General features: G+C 42.1%; 1 protein-coding gene across 3 annotated transcripts in view; it reads right to left on the bottom strand.

Annotated features, from left to right (window-relative positions):
* Positions 1-397: 397 nt before the first annotated feature.
* LOC133380894 (zinc finger protein RFP-like) overlaps positions 398-23,047 on the bottom strand; it is a 28,767-nt gene continuing 6,117 nt past the window's right edge. The window contains exons 4-8 of one of the 3 annotated variants that reach the window (XM_061619078.1): positions 10,995-11,225; positions 9,384-9,406; positions 8,303-8,418; positions 7,758-7,811; positions 398-6,422 (exon numbers count right to left, since the gene is read on the bottom strand). In XM_061619078.1, the coding sequence (XP_061475062.1) occupies positions 5,905-6,422; positions 7,758-7,811; positions 8,303-8,418; positions 9,384-9,406; positions 10,995-11,225 (942 nt within the window). In that variant the 3' untranslated portion in view covers positions 398-5,904. The remainder of the gene's footprint in view (positions 6,423-7,757; positions 7,812-8,302; positions 8,419-9,383; positions 9,407-10,994; positions 11,226-23,047) is intronic. The other 2 variants (XM_061619079.1, XM_061619080.1) reach the window with 2 other exon arrangements.

Here is a 23,047-nt window from a genome sequence, read left to right as displayed (position 1 = left end):
AACTTCCAAGCATTTTCGAGTGATGTGACCCTCTGGACTTTGTTTTTCAGCTTTCTTTTTACCAATCCCCTCATTTTTGTGAAGTTTCCTCTTTTGAAGTCAAATGTGACCGTGTTGGATTTTCTTGGCAATTGGCCAGTTACATGTATGTTTAATTTAATAGCACTGTGGTCACTGCTCCCAATCGGTTCAACAACACTTACATCTCGCACCAGGTCCCGGTCCCCACTGAGGATTAAGTCCAGGGTTGCCGTCCCTCTGGTCGGTTCCATGACCAACTGATCTAGGGAATAGTCATTTAGAATATCTAGAAACTTTGCTTCTTTGTCATGACTGGAACACATATGCAGCCAGTCTATGTCCGGGTAGTTGAAGTCACCCATTACTACCACATTTCCTAGTTTGGATGCTTCCTCAATTTCATATCTCATCTCAAGGTCTCCCTGAGCATTTTGATCAGGGGGACGATAGATCGTTCCCAGTATTAAGTCCCTCCTGGGGCACGGTATCACCACCCACAACGATTCTGTGGAGGAGTCTGCTTCTTCTGGGGTTTCGAGCTTGCTGGATTCAATGCCTTCTTTCACGTATAGAGCGACTCCGCCACCAATACGTCCTTCCCTGTCCTTCCGATATAGTTTATATCCAGGGATAACCATATCCCACTGGTTTTCTCCATTCCACCAGGTCTCCGTTATGCTCACTATATCAATGCTCTCCTCTAAGACCAAGCACTCCAGTTCTCCCATCTCGCTTTTCTATCTACTATGTATTTCTATAAATAAAGTAGCTTTTCTTATTTTACTAAGGCTCCAGTCTCAGTGATGCTGATGCAGGGTAAAAGCCTGCTTTCTTTGGTAAACGCATGCACACGCTGCCACACTCGTATTTCAACATCTGCTGTTATTCTGCTGCTGTGGTGTTGCTTTAAACTAAATTAAGCACACAAATTACACACTGTGCCACATTACGGGCCTTCCCTGGTGGGAGAGGGCGCTTTGGAGCAATGGTGTCCACTGCCTGGGTCACCTCTGTATTCCAGAGGTTCACCAGGGCTTCGGCAGTAGCGCCAGCCATGCTGGGAACATCCCCTAGAGCGCTCAGGAAACCATCAGGATCCATAAGTCTCTGGGGGCGGACCATCTTAATCAGCCCATCACTCCTGCGGGGGTTATCCGGGGCACAAAGTGTAAACCTAAACCTAATCAGGTGGTGATCTCACCATGACAATGGAGTCACTGAGAACCCCTCCACCCTCAGATCACCGGCTTCCTATCCCGAACAGAACACAAGGTTGAGCGTGTGTCCTGCCACATAAGTTGGTCCAGAAGATATTAAGGACAGCCCCATGGTTGTCATGGCAGCCAAGAAGTCCTGAGCTGGACCTATGAGATTAACCTCAGCATGTATGTTGAAATCACCCAGGACTATCAGCTTGTGAAACCGTGACACCAACGCCAAGACCAGCTCCACCAGCTCAGGAAGGGAGACTGTTGCACAGCAGGGTGGACGGTACACCAACAGAGTCCCAACTCTGTCACCCTGAGCCAACACCAGGCACACACAAAGTCAGAGGAGTTAGGGACAGGATATCTGACAGGGGAGATAGATTCCCTACAGACAATTGCAACCCCACCTCCCCGTCCCCTGGATCTGGGCTGCTGGAATGCGACAAAACCTGGGGGGCAGAGCTGGGAAAGTCCCACTCCGCCCTGGTCATTTAGCCAGGTTTCAGTAATGCACACAATGTCAGCACACTCATCCAGGATTAAATCCTGGATTAAAGTGGTTCTATTAGCCACTGACCTTGCATTCATCAGCAGAACAGTAAAGTCCAGGGAGTTCCCTGCATGACTGCCAGTGTCCCATGGGTTGGGAAGGGGATCAGGAGGGAAGCAAGCACAAAGATGTCTTATATCCCTTCCCTTGCGATAGCTAATCAACCTCTCACCACTGTAACGTCCCCTACCCAGAATTACCTCAATGCCAGACTCCCGACTGCTCTGACCCCAATGCATGTTAGAAGAAGCCTGACACTGAAAAACTAAATCAGCAAAGGCGATCTGCTTATTAATATAATCCCAAAAATGGGAGTCTGGAGCTTCATTTAACCATCCAGCGATATTTCAAGGAAGAGATAACTTATTTAGTTGGATGCATTTTTGTCATCCTGAGTTGTTTTGGTGGTTCCCCCAATATGGATTTGTGTCATTCTACAACTGAATTTTCTTCTATCTAAAACTGTGTTGGTATTGATATGACAGTTAAACCAGTGCTAAACCAATACAATATTTGCATAGCACAGCACATTTGAGACACTCACTTGAGTATAAAGCCCACATTTTTGAACATAACAAAGACCACCATGATTACATGTTTGGAAGCTATTTACAAGTCCCTAAAATGACAAACTGTGCAACCTATACTCTGGGCAAGAGGCTACTGTAAGGAAAGAATATGGAGAGGCTGATTGGTTCCCCGTAGGAAAGGGAGTGAGACAGGGGTGTATTTTATCACCCTATTTGTTTAATCTATACGCAGAAAATATACGGAAAGCGGGATTGGACCAAGATGGAGGTGTGAAAATTGGAGGGAGAAATATCAATAATTTAAGATATGCAGATGATACCATACTCTTAGCAGAAACCAGTAATGATTTGAAATGAAGGCTGATGAACGTTAAAAAGGAAAGCGCAAAAGCAGGACTACAGCTGAACGTCAAAAAGACTAAAGTAATAACAGGAGATTTATGTAATTTTAAAGTTGACAATGAGGACATTGAACGTGTCAAGGATTATCAATACCTCGGCACAGTCATTAACCAAAATGGAGACCATAGTCAAGAAATCAGAAGACGGCTAGGACTGGGGATGGCAGCTGTGAGAGAACTAGAAAAGGTCCTCAAATGTAAAGATGTATCACTGAACATTAAAGTCAGGATCATTCAGACCATGGTATCCCCAATCTCTATGCATGGATGTGAAAGTTGGACAGTGAAAAAAGCAGATAAGAGAAAAATCAACTCATTTGAAATGTGGTGTTGGAGGAGAGCTTTGTGGATACCATGGACTGCAAAAAAGACAAATAATTGGGTGTTAGAACATATTAAACCAGAACTATCACTAGAAGCTAAAATGATGAAACTGAGGTTATCATACTTTGGACACATAATGAGAAGACATGATTCAGTAGAAAAGACAATAATGATGGGAAAAGCAGAAGGGAGTGAAAAAAGAGGAAGACCAAACACGAGATGGATTGATTCCATAAAGGAAGCCACAGACCTGAACTTACAAGATCTGAACAGGGCGGTTTACAACAGATGCTATTAGAGGTCACCGATTCATAGGGGCACCATAAGTCGTAATTGAGTTGAAGGCACATAACAACAACAAAATGACAAACTATGTCTGTACACTGGTCCAACAGAGCAGACAAAAGCATGACATGCAGTTACTTTGTGGGGGATTTAAAACATGATTTGGAATCAAGAATCAAGGCTTCCTTGTGCCTGCTATCTCCCTCTTTTTGTGTGCATGATGTCAGTTTGACAGAATAAGAATCCACACTCTGAGAATAAGCTTGTTATTCATATGAAGGAGGCTCAACACTTTGTAAATCCCTTAGGAGGTTGTGCACCTAAAAAGCAGCACAAAAATAAAGAGGGGTGTGATGTGGTCAGAAGGGAAACTAACCTTCTAGCAGTCAGGGGTGTTGCTAGGTACTTAAAGGACACTGGGCAAAGGCCCATGACTTCAAATTTGCAAGTGCTGATGAATATGTATAGATGTCTCTGAGCAAACTTTAAATGGTGATTAGCTAGAGGCCTCATGAGCACTGTGCTTTACACAGCACCCAGCTGCCCTAGAAGCAATTTTTTTAAAAAGGGGGGGAGGGGCAGACCCAAGGCCTGGAACAAAGTATGCCCTCGGACCATCCCTGCTAGCAGTTCATATTTATATGGCACTTTTTTCGACCGGTGAAGGTGCTTTTATACACACTCTCTCTCAGTAATTCTTACCCCGTAGCTCTATTTTAGAAGGGCTGAGGGATAGCAGCTTGCTGAAGGACTCCCACTGAGTTCCCACCTGCACCAAACAAGGGGCTTTGAGCTCAGAATTTTTAGGTTGTATCCAGCTAAGTACCAGTCAGAATAAACCCACTAAAAATAAATGTACCTAAGCTAGGCAAGTGCCTTAATTTCAATGGGTCTCCTCTAAGAATTATAAACACTGGATGCAACCGTGTGTTTAACTACTATAATACAATTCAGCTCACAGTGGCTTTGTTTTGTAAACTGCACACCTGAGGACCAATCTGCAATTGCACACAAAATTAAATGGCACCAAAAATAAGTCTGAAATGGGACATGGGATTGGAATCTCATTTGCATTGATTTAGGAGTAAGTCCTTTTGACTCTAGACTCACCTCTTGAGTAAAGCAAGTTTTGTGCTTCCTTGCAAATAGACGTTAAGTGAAACTCTGGGGAGGCCAAGAAAATTCACGGAGCTTGCTCCTGGTAAATTTGCCACCCTACTTGCAACACTGGAATGAGCCACTCCCCTAATAAAAAAAACCTTAGGGGCAAATGGAAAAATAGGACTAACCCACACTTTTCTCTTAAGGCCTGCAGTGCAGCCACATGCACACCACTGATATGAATATTTTACAATCATTTATTTTTAGTTCGGAATTGTTTTTCACATTAACAGCACTTATGGTAAAGATTTGGTTTTAGAAACCCCCATGGCCCTCTCTGCTTTCATTCTCCCTCCCTAATCCTCTCCATGGCGCAAAGTGGTAAGCGGCAGTAATGGAGCCGAAGCTCTGCTTACGGCCGGAGTTCGATTCCAACGGAAGGAGGAAGTCAAATCTCAGGTAAAAGGGGTCGAGGTCCACTCAGCCTTCCATCCATCCGTGGTTGGTAAAATGAGTACCCGCCATATGCTGCGGGGTAAAGAAAAGCCGGGGAAGGAACTGGCAATCCCAACCCATATATACGGTCTGCCTAGTAAACATCGCAAGACATCACCCTAAGAGTCGGAAACGACTCGCACTACAAGTGTGGGGACACCTTTACCTTTTTTACCCTAATCCTGAGTTTTAAAGAATCCTACAAATCCCTCTGGCCTGCCACATCTAATCAAGCAGAACATCTCTTAAAAGGTCCGTGCTATGTTACCATCACTATATGATAGCTGAGGTTTAAGCTGTTCCCCTGAATCTCACAACACGAGAGGCTGAAGGAGCCAACAGTAATGAGTCCACTGTTAAGACTTTAGTGAGTTCACCCTCATGGCTCAGTATACTACATCTAGTCATTTTTCTATCAGATAGAACATGGTGCTGCCCCTTTCCTATTTGTTCTGCCCAAATCTTGTATCTGATCTGCAGTATTTTTAACAGCAGGAGGATCTGCTGTAGTTTTATGCTCTTGGATTGGGGCTGCATTGAAATATCAGGGCAAGAATGCTAAGTCACTTCTTCCCAGCCAAGCTTGCACAGCTAAGTATTCCAAACAGCTAAGAGTGTGTGGGAAATGAATAGTATAATTTCCCTCACCTCACCATGTATGGACAGGTTATCCAGTACAATTCACAACAGAAACTTCAAAAATTATGTAGCTTTTCAGATAGCCTACGGATCTCGGTGTGGATTTTAGGTACTTGAAACGCAAGCTGTGTTCATATTGAAACCAGAGATAGAGTCTCTCACCACAGTCATTGATGGCTGGAAAAATATAGGTTTGCAATACACTTCATGGGAAGGGTGTGTGTGGAGAAAGAAGGGAATATAGGACAGCCTCATACTTATTCTCCACTTGCAGTACTCGGACCAAACTGCAGTACAGACATCAATTGCAGTTACTCCTGTTTTTTGTTTGTTTTAAAGTATGCGTAAGCCTAGGGATAAAGTCTGAGCTGGGATCTGAGCCCCACCCACAACCACGGATGAACTCTTTCCCCTGCAAAGTGGTTTGATGGGAAGGTAAAGATCCAGTCTTCATTCTCTGCATCAAAAAATGCCACCTGGCCCTCTTCATAGTCCAAAAACACCTGGACTCTTCTGTAGGCCTTTCTTTGGGGCAGGGGGGTCGGAGGGGAGGTCAGAGCTCTGTAATGGTTGGCCCCGAAATGCTCCAAAGCCCAGACCCCCTTTTCAGGCCGGAAGTTGAGTTTCTCCTTCCTTTTCACAGACTCTCTGGCAACACCTACAGCCCAACATCCCTCTTCCACCACCTCAACCACCCAGGAGTGCTTCCCTGAGGTAAACCCTTCGCAGCCTAGCACACAAGGATACACATTAAATCGGTCTCGAGAGTTAGCACGTTTCTGGCGTGTGTCTCCCAACCGCACACTTTTCCCATCATCAGAAAGAATGAGGTAGGGGCCTGCTGTGTCCAGATCCAGGGTCACATTTGCTGCAAATAGAGAAGAGAGGAACAGAGGGTTAAGGCTCATCTACAACACCACAAGTTTACCACAAGGTGTCACATAAGCCTTAGGGTGGGCTTCTCCACAAGTAGCCTTCCTGGCCAATCCACCATTGACGATCAGGGACCCATCCATACAACTATATAATCTGCAATGTTATAGCTTTGTGTCCTGATTAATTCCCCGTCATCCATATGATGTTGCAAGCCTATCTAGTGGTAACCTTCCACTCCGAGCCAATGAGACTCTCCCCCCTCCCCCCCTTGAAAAGGCTGTTTTTCCCACAGGAGGAAACACATAGATCTGTACAAAAATTCTAAATTAGGCTGGTCCCTCATGCTTGACTTTTTACATGCAAGGATTCCCTTGAGAGGGACAGCATTAAAAAAGCAATCCTCCACCTGAAACCCAAAGAGACACAGTCCCAACAGGGTTACATCATATGATTATTTCGGATGTATAAATTAGTCACTCCCATGCAGGCCTGGCATCAGCCCCCTGGGTCCAACACACACACACGTATAAAACATTAAATTACGATTTTAATGTACAATGAATCAGAACTAAATTATAAATTCAGTGAATACTGAAATGTAATATGTCATTTGTGGGTTTTGTATATTTATATGTTGAAAATACATTCATGCTCTGAAGAGAAGTGGTGAGTGAAGAGGCTGCAGCTGCCATCTTTCTTTTAATCCCAGAATGCCACTGGGACCCTATATTGTGTACTTTAGGGCCTCCACACATTCTGCAGCAATGGAGATGGTGGCAGCTTCTGTAGCTACTTCACTCAGCACTTCTTTGCCAAGTGGCATTACCTGGCCTGGTAAGCTTGCAGGGAGAGGGGAGGCATCAGTGTGCAGTGGCAGGGACAGGCAGCCGCAGCACCCAGCAGAGGGGCTAGACAAAGTGGCTGCAGCCACTATCTCAATGTCCGGGGGGGGCACCCCCAACAGATGGCACAAAGGAACAGTGGGCAGCTTGCTCAGGGCTCTGTCAAACCTGGTGTGGAAGGTGGAAGGGGGCGTATTCTGCAATATCATATGTTACACGAATGTATCTGTCTTGGGAAGTCCCTTCCCTGCTTATCAATCACAGATGTTTTTTCTTAGCAAATTCAGAGTCCCTGACATGTATTGCTATAATCTTTAGTCTGGAAACATATTCATGGAAAAATCTAATCACTCTTTAGACACAACATTTTACACTGCTTGTTCTGACATTTTTTAAAATTCCTTTGTAGCCTGCATAGATAATATTTTTGGATCTGTGATGTAAAGATAAAATAAACTTCTACTTCTGACTTTTTTTCTACACACCTATTTCTAAAGAGATATCCTTTTCTTTTTCTTGGAGTTCAAATGATAAAGAGTCTAGAGAAAAGCAAAAAAAGAGTGAGATGCAAGGCTTCCAATTTCATGCTACATTGTTTGATATGTTTATAGCATTCTATTAGAGGATAAAAATAGAGGAAGCAGCTGAAGTTGAGAGACAGAAGGAGAGTCCAGGACATCTAGAACCCTATATGCCAAATATTGGGGAGGGATTAGTGTGCAAAATTATTATCCCACCCACCCTCCTAAGATTCCAAATTTATCTTTACTATTTAATCTTGCTATTCAAGTATATGAGATTTAGGAGGCTGTAAGGGGAGCACCCATCATTCTTGCATCCTCTTCCTGTGAGGGTCAATTGCATGCACCCCACCTTCCTCAGCTCTCTTTGTTCCCAACTGATAAAAGCAGATATATTCTGAATACAATGGAGGGAGATGTAGGACAACAGGAGAGAAAGCCAGTAAATGGTTTAAATGGTCACAGCAAGAACTGATGGAGAAAAAGGATTTTGGTCAATTGTCCTTTACCTTTGAATCTTTTTAGGGTTTCTGCTAGGGAAATACTTTTCTGAGCAAATACACTGAGTTTCTCTTTTAGGTCTGGAGGCATCTTCAAAGGCAAGCTAAGTGGCCTCTTGTTAGACCTAGTGAGAGGAAAACATAAACTCAGATTATTCTTGCCAGCATTCCGAGGCGAGATCATTTTGGCCTGGGAGCAGACTCAGTATACGTAGGGTGTATTTATTTATAGATTTCCCTTGCTGTCTGTGGCTTACCAAAATGCTTTCTGATGTCCAATTACTCTTTTGCTCAGCCTTCTTACTATCAAATCCTTTCCCGCTGTCTTGAATTCTTCACTTCCTGTCATGTGTTCTGCTCTGGCCATGTTACTTCTCTTTCCCACTCTCTGCATGGGCTGTTACTTCTCACATCCTTTTTATTTAAACTTCTTCTAGGTGCCTTGGCACTGCAATGCTGAAGGGGACAGGGGAGAACACACTGGCCTCTGCCACTGGCCAGGTCCCAGGGCCACCCCATCCCCTGAGAAGAACATCAAGGCAAGGGGAGGACCAGCCTGGCCTCATCCATTGGTCACAAAAGAAGCAGCTGGAGGGAGCTTATGTCCCAACCTGCCAGAAATTTACTCAGCTCCAACTGCCAATTGCTCTGGGACTGCAGAGCTGAAGGGAAACAGACTCTGGCCCCATCTATCAGCCAGGGCACAAAGGGCTGCCAGATTATGTGAGGTTGGGATTTGTGCGTATATATCACAATCTGTTGTAAATCACCCTTAAGTTCATTTGATTGTAAAGCTCACAGTTCTCTATCTGCCCATGCCATTTCACCACAAATCCAAAGATTACATCTGCTGTTCCACAACTCTAGCCTGTTCTCCCTTGATGCCCCCTGCCCTCTCCACTATTACAACTCTTTGCCTCCCAACATCCATCTGGCTCCTTTTGTTCTATTTAAAACTTTGTACAAAGTTTTAACCGGAACAAATGTACACATTTAGCTGTGAACTAGCATGTCTTTGACAATCAAGTGATGGGCATGCATGTGTGAAGCCAGCTCTTTATTAAAAGAGGAGATGGAAAGAGCCACATACCTGCTCAATATGTCCTTGGCATTCTGGAAGGGCAAGACAGAAGAAGAAATAGAATTCATGTTATGAATATAAAAAACTTTCCAAATCCATTCTGCAAACACAACATCTAGGAGACTCTACTTGCTTTTGCAAATCCATATTTGGAGTAGCCATATTAATGATTCCAAAATCCCTATTAAGGCAAACCCTTTATCAGGCCAACTAAAATTTCACATAATAGTGTGCAGGCTTTTGAGTTTCCCAGGACTCTTCATCAGGCTAGATGTTAAACCTAGCAAGGGTGGAGGGGAAAGGAAAAAAATGGCTGGTGTGAAGCCATGAGTCTGTCTAAATCTGGTAAGAATCTTTTGAGTTGGAATGTAGAAGGAAGTGGGAAACATTCAAATGAGGCTCTGATAAGTGTTATGCAGGTTTCAAGTTGTACCAAGACCTTCTGGAAAAGAAAGGGGTTTCGATTTTTTTTTATGGGCCAACATATTCAGTACTTGAAAGGTTGCCACACAAAGGAGAGCCAGGATCTCTTCTCAATCATCCCAGAGTGTAGGACACAGAATAATGGGCTCAAGTTACATCGGGAAAAACTTCCTAACTGTTAGAGCAGCATGGCAATGGAACCAATTACCTAGGGAGGTGGTGGGCTCTCCAACACTGGAGGCATTCAAGAGGCAGCTGACAGCCACCTGTCAGATATGCTTTAACTTGGATTCCCGCATTGAGTGGGGGGTTGGACTCAATGGCCTTACAGGCCCCTTCCAACTCTACTATTCTATGAACATTCTATGAACCTTGACCTTTTCCATATCAATGAAAAATCTAAGCTAGCAATCTATTAAACAAAGCTGTGTTAGCCATGGCTTGCATGTGATTGGAAATATTGCCATAGAAAGCTAAGACTTTACTTTGAACTAGAACAATGTCTTATAGCACCTTAAATACAATGTGAAACAGCTGGATTAGAATTCTTCCAAGAATTTCAATGCCATCACTTGTGGGTTTAATCAGAGCAAAGGATTTTTATCACACTACTTGTGTTATTAGCTTACTCATGCCAGGATATCTGTGCTGTCTATTACTGTTTCTTATGAATGGCTCCTTTCCACACTACATGTGATAATACAATCATCTCAGCAATTATCACCAATCTGCTACTGTAAATGGCTAAACATGTGCCTATTTAGCATATATTTAAGCTCTAATTATCACTGACTAATTTTTGCACCACATTGCCATTCAGCTCCCACCTTACAATTTTCTTCTTTTTGATATCTGCCAACTAAGATTTCACGTCATGCATCTGATGTAGTGGGCTTGAATTCACAAAAGCTTATATCCTAATAAATTTGTTAAATCTTTAAAGTGCCACAAGATTCTTTTATTATCTCTATGATATGGTCTTTGTTTTAATGTCTTCCCTTTTTAAAATTGTTTTAAATGTTGGCTGTTCTTTCTGTTCTAAAATTGTATATTGCAAAGGCCTATGGCTAGGCAATCAAGTTTTGATGGTTCTATGACAACCCACAAATTCTATTGTCACAGCTGAATCCAGGATGCTCAGGCCCACCTATTTTACTCATTAACTAGTATTTAGTCAAAACATATTGACAAATGCACCTTCAGGAATTCACTATCTGGCTGTTTGCACTTCTCCTCCATCTCGTTGATCAGATCCTCCAGAACACAAACCGCCTCAGATAATTTGGCATCCTTTTCCTCCTGCCCATTCTTAAGCTCCAACTCTAGCTCATTCAGTTGGGCCAGAAGGGGCTGTTCTATTTCTTCAAGAAACTGATGCAGCAGTTCAAATTCACCGGCTACCTTCCTCCTTTCAGCATCTAACCTTTCCTGTAATTAAAAAATCAGGAGGAAGAGTGAAGTACTTACAATGCAGTCCTATGAACACTTAGGCCTACTCTCTACATGTACAGTGGAATGAGGTGATAGTTTACTGTCCATCCTTTTTCAGACAGTTTTGAATGCACTCCCATGAGAAAGATTCTAGCCCAGCCCTGCTCCCTCATGCTGCTTTTCTACTTGCAAGATGTTCTTCATGATAGAGAACCTTTTTTAAAAAATGTTAACAACTGAGATCCACACAATACATTTAAAGCATATTCAATGCACCTTGTGAGCACATGAATTCCCCCAAAGAATCCTGGGAAATGTAGTTTTCTCCACACACAGCTACAATTCCCAGCACTCTTAACAAACTACAGTTCCCAGAATTCTTTGGGGGAAGTCATGTGTTCTTTTTGTTAAATGGTTTTGTTTATGTTTGCTGCCCTCCATTCCTTTCAAAAGGAAGGGTGGGATACAAATTCAATAAATAATGTGTGTTCAGTGTGCACTGAATGTGTTTCAAATGCGTGGTGTGAATCCGTCTGAACATATGGATGGTTCCCCATCCTGGTCTAAGAGATGGGAGGGAGATATGGAAGGCCTTGGATAATGAAATTCAGCAAATAAATATATTCATATCAATTAAGATATACAGACGATACCATACTACTGGAAACCAGTAATGATTTGAAACAAATGCTGATGAAAGTTAAAGAGGAAAGCACAAAAGCAGGACTACAGCTCAACATCAAGAAGACTAAAGTAATGACAACAGAAGATTTATGTAACTTTAAAGTTGACAATGAGGACATTGAACTTGTCAAGGATTATAATACCTTGGCACAGTCATTAACCAAAATGGAGACAATAGTCAAGAAATCAGAAGACTAGGATTGGGGAGGGCAGCTATGAGAGAACTAGAAAAGGTCCTCAAATGCAAAGATGTATCACTGAACACTAAAGTCAGGATCATTCAGACCATGGTATTCCCAGTCTCTATGTATGGATGTGAAAGTTGGACAGTGAAAAAACCGGGTAAGAGAAACATCAACTCATTTGAAATGTAGTATTGGAGGAGAGCTTTGCACATACCATGGACCTTTGAAAATGACAAACGATTGGGTGTTAGAACAAATTAAACCAGAACTGTCACTAGAAGCTAAAATGATGAAACTGAGGTTATCATACTTTAGCCATATAAAGAAAAGACATGATTCACTAGAAAAGATAATAATGCTGGGAAAAACAGAAGGGAGTAGAAAAAGAGGAAGGCCAAACATGAGATGGGTTGATTCCATAAAGGAAGCCACAGACCTGAACTTACAAGATCTGAACAGGGTGGTTTATACCAGATACTATTAGAGGTCGCCGATTCATAGGGTCACCATAAGTCATAATCGACTTGAAGGCATATAACAACAAAACAAAGCTGATGTAGTATTTACTTATTGTGTTCTGTTGCCAGTGCACCCCTGTTTTGTCTTGAAGTTTCTATCTGGCTGTCACTCATGCTGGCAAAAAGGTAAAGAGGCCTGTGTGTCAGGAAATGAACCAATCCTGAACACCCTTCCATTGGAATAGAGAGGGGTTTGGGAAGGGCACCTGATAACACCCTGTCACTTATAACTGATAATACCCTGGTGCCCCTGCCATTTTGTTTCTTATGAATCCCCCCCTTTTCAATAGACAATTCATCCCTGTCTTTGTATCCTTAAAATGATAATTGCCCTTAGATTTGTGTGGTGTGCTTTAGAGAGCAGTTGTGCTGGTGGCCATTTTGCCTGACTCCCTCCTGAAACTCCCAACTGGGTTGCCTGTCCTCATTCTCCATCACCTTGCGTTCCAGTGGACATCTTACCATGGCCTTTGTCATGAGACCTGCATACAAAATGGTTGTGTAGCAGGGAATTGTGGGGTTTCATTTGACAGTGTGGGATCTTCACAGGTTAACATTTGGCCTCTGCATTAGCACCATGAGTTGGCAGTTTTATTTCCCAGCTGCAGAATCAGAGAGGCCCAACCTAACACCTTATCAAGAGAGGCGTGGCTCCATCAAGGTCGTAAAGTCTGGGGAGCTTCAGGAAGGATGTGCCATTTGGCTGGTGATTGATGGGCCCTTACCTCATGCAGAAGCCCGATTGAATAATTGTCTCTGGCCTGTTGCTGGGGATTTTGGCTCTTGACTCTTGAATCCCTGGTAAGTTTTCTGGGCTCTGAGTTTCCCCTTGGCTCAGGGTGGTTAACCAGTTTAAGGGGTGGTGGCAGTCTACCTACACTGCAGGGCTGTTGTGAGTGGGCACAGCCTGGGCAGGAAAGTATATTTGCCAGGATCAATTACCCTGGGTGGGGAATTGGCTCCTGGGATGGTGAAGGGTGCCAAGGGACGGCACCCCTTCATCACAGCCTTCATTTGCATTGTGCCTTCCCTTCCCTTTGAGACAGCTTTTAGCATCATACCTTGAATTCATAATTTACATTCACAAACGGCTGTTCTTTTTGCCTTTCTTTCATTCTAAAAAAACTTCCTTCCTTGCAGTAGTGCAAGGGGTCCCTTCATGATAGTCACACTACTCCCCCTTACAACCACACCCCCTTTTCCATTTTCCCTTATCTCCCTTGTGCTCCCTGTCATCTTGCGAGTCCACACTTCACTACAACAGGAGCCACTCATCATGAAAAGGGAGACTGTGTGTTAGCTGCTGAGAAGAGCCTCCTCAGTGCGTGACTCACATCCTTTCATGCAAAGTAAGAACACCAACAAACATACAAAAATGTAATTCTCCATCTTTGGAGATGAAAGGTGTTGCCACCACTCACCATATGCTCCCCTGGTGCATTCACTATAGCTGCCCAATTTCCCTGCTTTTTAAAGTTTGATAGCAATATCTGTGGGCTATAGGTACATTATTAAACCACCAGGTTATTTGCCTATTAGTGAATTTCTCTGCTTTTTAATCCAGGAGGTAAGAAATGGGATAATGTGCAAGTTTGCAGAGAATGGATTGATCATTTGCATGCTCATTGAGTTCAGTGGGATTTACTCCCCTGCAGGTGATGGGGAAAGGAGGAATAAGGAAGATGGGAGGGGTGGGAGGAAGGGAGAGGAGAGGGGAAGGAGGGAAAAGGCAGGTCTGATCATTTGCATGCTTATTGAGTTCAGTGGGATTTACTGCCATGCAATCATGGTCAGGATCAGTGGCGTCACTAGGGGGGTGCGGGGGGTGCGGACCGCACCAGGTGACACCATCAGAGGGGGGTGATTCTCAGCTTTAATTTTTTTTAAAAAATTAATTTTCTAGGTGGTCCAGTTCTCTAGATATACATAAAAACGTCAGCCGCCCCGTTAAATCTTTTTTTAAACTACTGTATAGCACTTCGTAGCTTTAACCCCGCCCATTCAGGATTGCAGCCAATCAGTGAAGTGTTTGTTTGACCTGTGGCAGTGTCTAGTAAACCTCATTGCAAGGCCAGAAAATGGTGGTTCCCCCCCCCCGTTTATCTGAAAATCTCATAAATTGGGTAAGTATATACATTTCAGTTTTTTCCCCTCTTGTGTGTAGGAGTCAGATCCTGGGCAGTGTTTTCAAAACCTTCCCAATACTTGCTTTTGTGGGGGGGAAAGCATTGCTAATCCCATATCTCCAGAGTAAATTCCATTGAATTCAATAGGATTTACTTTTGAGTAGACATGGTTATGAATGTGCTGAAAATCAATGGGACTTTGGAGTGAATGTAAAAAAGAATTGTGTTTGTGTTCTCTTTCTGTCCCCCCCCCCTCCAGTCCTATTTTAAAGCAAGTAGGCAGGGCTTACTTAGGTATTATAGTTTCTATTCTGTAGGAAACTAATACTGATTTTTTTAAAACTAATACTGATTTTTCTGCAATGACCAACTGGTTTGACAATAAACTATTATATGGGCTGTATGTATTTATACATCTGCAGTGTGTGTGTGTAGTCTTTCCAACAATCCTGTGAGGTAGGGTTGGAAACCAAGGCAGCTCACAACAAGAAATAAAGCCATTTAAAATCCAATAACCATAAAGCAAGAATAAACAGTTGGAAAACAGCCTAAAGAGGCATGATTCTGAATTTTGGGTTGGGTGAATGAAGTTTATTTATTTATTATTTGATTTATATCCCGCCCTTCCTCCCAGCAGGAGCCCAGGGCGGCAAACAAAAGCACTAAAAGCACTTTAAAACATCATAAAAACAGACTTTAAAATATATTAAAACATCTTTGAAAATATTTTTTAAAAGCTTTAAAAAAACATTTTTTTTAAAAAAAAGGCTTAAAAACATATTAAAAAGCAATTCCAACACAGACTCAGACTGGGATAAGGTCTCAACTTAAAAGAACAAGTTGAAATAACAAGTTCCTTATCACTTGAGGCTATAGTTCTCTGCACACTTCCCAGTTTGAGTAAGCCCCATTGAATACATTGGGACTTGCTTCTGAGTAAACAAACATCGGATTGCACTATAAATATATTTACAGATTGTGTAATTCATAAACATATTTGAGAGTCATGTTTATATAAATATTTCTTCATACTGTGTCCCAATAAGTATTTGAGGGATTTCCGGTTCCGGCAAAGGGTGAGTCGCCTTTTCTTATCTGTCCTCCCTCGATTACCAAACAAAAATCAACAAAACCGAATTCAAGTAATACCATTAATAATTATAACACCAAAGCTTAAACCTAAACTTCCTCCTCTTCTGATGTGGTTCTCAGCAACTTAGGAATGTTATCTGTAAAGGGAGGTTAACAGACAGAAGACAGAGATAATAGCATGCAGGAAATAGAGCAAGCCCACAGCTGGAGACGAAACGGAGTTTGAAAACATTTGAAACAAACGTAGTATTGCCAAGGACAAACCTTCCTTAGAGCAGAGGACACAGTTTGTATCTTTGAAGAGTTACTTGCCAATAAACAAACATAAAATGGTACTGACGAGGAGGGCATGAAAAGTGCTAGAAGGAAGCTCTCCTTTTAAAGCAGCACATACATCTCAAAATGGTCAAGGAAAAGAAGACCTGCCAATCCTGTCTATACCTTTAACCAACAAGGACAAGAAAGAGGACGGGAATCAACCAAAAATAACCCATTTTTTCCAGTCACTCCCAACTAATCACAAGGAAAACTCAGAGGGATGGACTCCCCTATGCCCAAACGACTGGTCAATAGATACAAAAAACTTAATTGACTGGGAGGATGTTACTCCTACAACACCCAACCTGGCACTCGAGCTGAGGGCGGCAGAACAAAAGGACTGGGAGCCGGCCAAGTTACTTTCCCAGGCTAATAAAACCCCAGAGGAGGATACTTCTATAGAAATGGCTGCCAATGAACCATCCTTAGCCGAAGAGTATGGCAATCAGATCCTCTCAGAATCCAATGCATCAAAACATGACTGTCAACATTTATCATCAACAAGCCTGTCGAAGATAAATGCAGAATTAGGACAGATAAGAGCATTCCTTACCGAGTGCAATAGCTTATTAACGGACTTGGTGGAATTCCATCTAAAATTTCTGGGTCCCCATCAACAAAACCCTTCAAATATTTTAAAGAATGTTTACCCTTCCGAAAGGCCACAACAAATTCCACATAAGGACATAGTACCATCTACCACTAAATTATCGAAAGGGAAAAAGAAGAAAACAAAAACAAAAATTCCACCAAAAAGGAAAAAAACACAGAACATAAAAAATATAAAAACTGTGAAAGGGAACAAAATAAATTTCCATAAGCTATTTAAGACTTTGGATCAGAACACAGCACAAATGAAAGGCAAAGCAGGCAAGGGAAAGAAAGATAGCCCAACAAATGGGAATACGGACATTCAGGAGTTGAACCTATTAAGATCAAGCCCACAGATTCCAGACCATTACTCAAATGATGACCAAGTAAATCAACATGAAGTATGGGACTTGAGGTGGATCCAGCATAAAATAGTCCTCGACAACTATCCAAAGCCAATTGGTTTGCAGTTCCAAACAGAAAGGAAACTACACCTTCTAACATTTTTACATCATTGTGCCCTATTTGATCTCTCTATGAAAGATATAACACGGGTTGAGTATTTATATTATAATGGAATAAATGCCAGGGCAGTGATTTCGTTTGCAACAGTGTGGAAGGCAAAAAAAATTTGGCAAGACAGACCCTTACTTGCTCGACAAGGAGTTTACGCCCACCGTTTCTTCAAAAACAAGACAGTTCCCTGGCCCTTGCTCACCAAAAAGACTTTCATTCCTTTACTATCTCCGATATATAACAAAAGATCAAAAATATCACGAGAATTCAATTTTCCTGGACCAAGTAGACCAACCTATTTTGGCTTCAAAAGTGACTACATCCGACTTTGATATCGCAGAGACTTTACAGGCACAAGAGTTGAACCAAACCTTGTATTGGTCCCAAGAACCCTTGGATGAGGATGAATTATCACTCTTGGAAGCTTTCACCGCACTTCCGTTCAACGAAAGAATTGCAATACTTGCCAGATTGGACCTCATGAAATTCCGTCTGGTGAATGTACATATCCAGCTGCCTATGCCAAATTTTCCCTCTCAGTTATCCAATACCAGAGAAGCTGGAAAAGAGTGGGACTCAGTCCAACCAGAGAGAATGGCAAAAGATACATCTTTATTGGCCTCTAATCTAGTACAGAAAGAGAAGACAAAGTCGTTGTCCCACCTGCTGTCAAGGAGTCTGACAGAGGGATCAAATCTTTGTTCTGACAGCTATACAAAAACTAACATAAATACCTATAGAACAGCCTGTAATTGACCCGTTTTGATACTCTCATGGAATATCATGGGATGGAATAACAAACTCCATGACTCTGAATGGTCACTATACTTACAAAAATTCAAGGTAATATGTCTTCAAGAAACATGGTTACCTTCTGAAGAAGCACCATCTCTCCGAGGTTACCGGCAACTAAAAGCAAAAATAAAGGGAGAGCAAGTGGGGGTCTTACCACATTAATCTCGGTGGATCTACTGCTGGAGTCCGAGATATTATCCTGCGGAGACACACAATATGCCCTAGCAGTAAGGTTGACCGACGACAAAATTGGTACACTCATATGTGTAAATATCTATTTTCCACCCACAATAGCCCAAATGGAATCAACGTGGGAAGATCTTTCAGACATAATGAATGACATAAGGAAACAATACCCACAATCTCATATTATTCTATGTGGGGATTTTAACGCCAGACTAGGCCAAATCAGACCACAGGAGGAAGTCTCTTCGAATTTTGATCCCTATCCACCTCCTGCCACAGACACCAGGTCATCACAGGACATACACTCTAATAAACAAGGCCGCTGGCTAGCCGAGTTCCTGAAAATGTCAACCCTTTACTGTCTTCATGGCTCTAAACTGGACTCCTCTAACGGAACATATACTTATATGACCAATAGATGTGCCAGTGTAATCGATTACATATTTATCTCAATGCCACTCCATTTAGAGGTTTCAGGGTTCAGAGTTGATAATAGGCCTGAAAGTGATCACTTTCCCCTAACGCTGTCTTTAAAGACGCCTCTAACTAGTCTCCCTCCTATAAGGCTTGTGAGGGACGGGTGCTTACCGATAGAACGGAGAAAGCCCTGGTCCCAAGAGGTACATACCTCTATCGATTACCTCCTGACCGGTCCTCAACTCCAAGCATACAAACAAAAGCTTATAAATGGTTCCGGCGATGTCCTGGCCCAATATCAAAATATAACACAAGCTCTCAGACCTAAACTAACAAAGATACATTTACAGGAGCCACTTAGATATTGGGCCAAGTCATGGTTTGACAGAGATTGCATAAAGGCCAGGAATCAGCTAATGAAATATTCAAGGAGGATATCATGAGACCCAATAAACTACACTCGGGTAACTCTAGTGTCACTTAGAACACACTACAAGCAGCTATTAAAACAGAAAAAACACTCATTTGCCAGAGCTGGATGGCACTCCCTTGCACAAGCGGTCAAAGATAGAGAGTAAATTTTGGGACCTTACAGCCAGAGGGATAAACCGCCCCCGAGAGCCATGTCAGATAAGAGCAACACAATGGTTCGATCATTATGGCGGTCATAATACTCAACAACCCACCTGTCACTCCCCTCTCCATCTGTGGCAGGAGACATCAATGGCCCATTGGCTCACAGTCTCACCATCCTTAATTAAGGTCCTAATCTCCTCCCTTAAGCAAGGGAAGGCTCCCGGTGAGGACATGATACCTCCAGAAATTTTTAAAAACTTCCCTGACTGGTGGGTCCCAGTGTTGGCCAAACTTTTCACCCAAATAAATAATACAGGTACCCTGCCTGAAGGCTGGAACCTAAGTATAATCATTCCAATCTACAAAAAGGGCAAACGTGCAGATCCAAATAATTATCATCCCATAAGCCTGATAGACACCGGAGCTAAACTCTACGCAAAATTTCTGATGATGAAGCTAGAGGAATGGGAGGAGGACAATCAGATAATCTGCCCAGAACAAGCAGGATTTAGGAAAGGTTTTAACACCATAGACCATTGTGCCACTCTTTCCTTCCTAGCAAAAAAATCAATACAAGGTCCGACAAAACGTTTATATGTTGCTTTTGTAGATCTAGCGGCTGCGTTCAATTCAACTGACAGACCAAGATTATGGGAGAAACTTAAAATCTCTAACATAGACAGTCGCCTTTTATGTCTGATAAAATCTTTATACTCAAATACCAGTGCTAGAGTTAGAGTGGACCCAACAGGCTCGCAGACAGATCCCTTTCCAATAACCAAAGGAGTTAAACAGGGATGTCCCTTGGCCCCATTTCTATTTAATTTCTATCTTAACGACATAGTATCAGCAGTTTCAGGAACTGACCTTTTCCCCCCATCCCTGGGCACAAGGAAAGTGTCCCTCCTATTATATGCGGATGATATGGTTTTATTATCAATAACCCGCAATGGACTTAGAAGGGCCTTAACAAAGTTATCATCTTACTGCGACACCGAAAAGCTTCAGATCAATTGCTCCAAAACAAAAATCATGATATTTGGTAATAGGTCACCAATACACAAATGGACAATTAATGGTCATCAAATCGAGCAATGCCGGACTTTTAAATATCTCGGCGTATATTTCACTGACTCCCTTTCTTGGAGAAAGCACATAGAGTACACTAAATCGGCCGCACTTAGAGCCAGTGGAACTATCCTGAATTTCTATCGTTCAGCAGGAGGTAATTTAGTCTCCCCAGCTCTTAAAATATTTCAGAGCAAAGTAGTATCCATTATGCAATATGGAGCACCTATTTGGGGATGGGAAAACCCATTATTAGAACAATTAGAGACAGTTCAAAATAATTTCTTAAAAAAACTTCTGCTCCTCCCTTCAGCTACTCCAGCGGCGCTAATTCGGGCTGAAACAGGACCTCTCCAGTTAGGGCAAAGATCCATTCAGCTCTGGTAAATTATTGGAAGGCGGATAAACAATCCCCTTCAAGGCAAATCTTAAAAATCAATGTTTCAAACATATGGTTGGACAAATTCTGGTCCGCCCAATTAACAAAAATTTGCCAAATCTATCACGTAGATTGTAAAGCCTTACAGGATCCCTTTAATAAAATTAGCTTTACGGAGATCATTCTTTGACATACTGCGTGGACAGATAGGTTAACAATAACAAACTCTAAGTTTACAAGATGGTACAGTCTTTTCAAAATCGATCAAACTAAAGCGCAATATCTAGATTTTCTCACAGCAGTAAATCTCCGTCACGCTTTTACAGCTCTTAGATTCCAGTCAATGCCCACGGCATATTTGACTGGAAGATACATTGGGACCCCAAGGACCCAAAGACTGTGCATCTGTGATGCTCCTGAGGTGGAAGATCTCCCACACTACTTGTTAAAATGCTCCCTATACAATCATCCTCGATCAAAATTTTTGGATGAGGTACTGACCCATGTTCCAGTAGACCCACCATCACGTATCTTTTTCCTCCTTTCAGATAGGGACCCTGGCATTACATACAGGGTGGCCTTATTTGCCTTAGCAGCATTGAAGCTGCGGAGGAAACGGTCAGCGGAATTAGGACTCCTAAGTTAGCAAATACAATCACAGCAATAATAATTATGATTCTATCTGTAATTTTAAAAATGATTAATCTGATTAGAAAATGTATTACTTGTTCGACTGTAATAATATTTATGTTTTTACCTGTTCTTTTAAAAAATGACCTTTGTAATTATAAAAAGTACTACCTGTTTGAGCCCTATGGCCAGACAGTAATAAAGAATCAATAAGTATTTGATTTCACACTGGTTGTAGATTATTTTTTCCTCCACATTTTAAGTGTGCCCTTCTTCCTGGGGGTGGTCATGGTTCTCCATTGTTTTCATCCTGACGGGAGGATAGGCTGAGAGATGGTGAGTAGCACATTTAAGGTCTCTTCACCTCCCCCCCTTTTTAATTTGTATTTATTTTATATTTCTCCAATATCTTCCCCTGGCTGTTTTTATGTATTTTAAATATTTTTAGATTAAATAAATAGGAAATCATAATTGTGAACCTCCCTAAAAGCAATTTACCTATCCTTATGTTTTGGCAAAGTGATGGTGTGAAGGCATGCTGGTAGAACAAGAGACCATAATTGAGGCATGTTATAAGGTGTTTGAGGACTTTGTCACACATTACTTTTTGAGACCTGTAGATTCATGTTGGAAAGAACACATGCACATATTGAATGGTGGCTTGGGTGCTGTTTTTTCAGTCTATGCTGCATGCGTAGGGAAGGTGATACATCATCTGGCAGCTAGCTTCATAACGTGAGAATGAAAAACATTCGGATCACCATTCACTTGTTTACTTTTCTCACTACTGAGACCACTTCATATATTACTTTTTCATACACAGAAATTTAATCTTTGTATAGGAAAAAGTATTTTGTAAAATGTGAAGGACAGTGGCTGCCCAGTCAGTATAACCACTGTACAAGATCTACTCAGCCACTGTAATTACCTTTTTGTTTTGAGTGCCCTTTTGTCTGGGTCTTGGTTCACATGTGTATCCAACTTTGATGTGCTTATGGAAGGGGTATGCAAGTAATGCCCCCTCAAGTGTGAAGGCTTGGACAAACATTGTGTTATGGAAAACCAAAGTCTGTGTGAAAGTACATATTTGGAAATGCCATCAGTGTAATCCTAAACACACTAAATAATATCGAACTTGCACGTCACAAAATATATTACAGTCATGTCCATAAGCACCAGGAGGGTAGTCGCCCAGGGGATCTTAGTCCCTCTGCTTTTTTGGGAGCAGGGCCCCTATGTCTCCAAGCATCCTACAGTCAGCAAGAAAAGGGAGTGTGTTAGTCACTGAGAAGAGTCTTCTAATAGGCTTCCTTGCCTTTCCTGCTGATTGGAGCCAATCAGAGTGAAAGGAGGTGAGTCAGCCACTGAGAAGACTCTTCTCAATTGCTAACGCTCTCCACTTACATGCTGACTGGCTCCTAGAGATATTTGTTGTTGTGAGAGAATGCATTAACAAAGATCTCATTTTTAATCCAGGAGTAAAAAAGGGTGTATGTGGCTGCAACTATCATGAAGGGACTCTGCACTTCTGAATTTTCTACTAAACAACTGATAAATACCGATGTAACTTTGTTTCTGGAGACTTATTATTAAGAATCACTTTCCATAACTGTAAGGAGGTATGTCCACACGCATGCATCCCAGGCACCTAAATGAGGGGTGAGAGCAGCATAGGGACATAAGCAGACGTCTTATACCAGGGGTTCCCAAACTTTTCTTCTACACAGACCGCTTGAAA

The sequence above is a fragment of the Rhineura floridana genome, chromosome 3, assembly GCF_030035675.1.
Source record: "Rhineura floridana isolate rRhiFlo1 chromosome 3, rRhiFlo1.hap2, whole genome shotgun sequence".
Taxonomy (NCBI): domain Eukaryota; kingdom Metazoa; phylum Chordata; class Lepidosauria; order Squamata; family Rhineuridae; genus Rhineura; species Rhineura floridana.
This window is presented reverse-complemented; position numbering and strand designations above follow the sequence as displayed.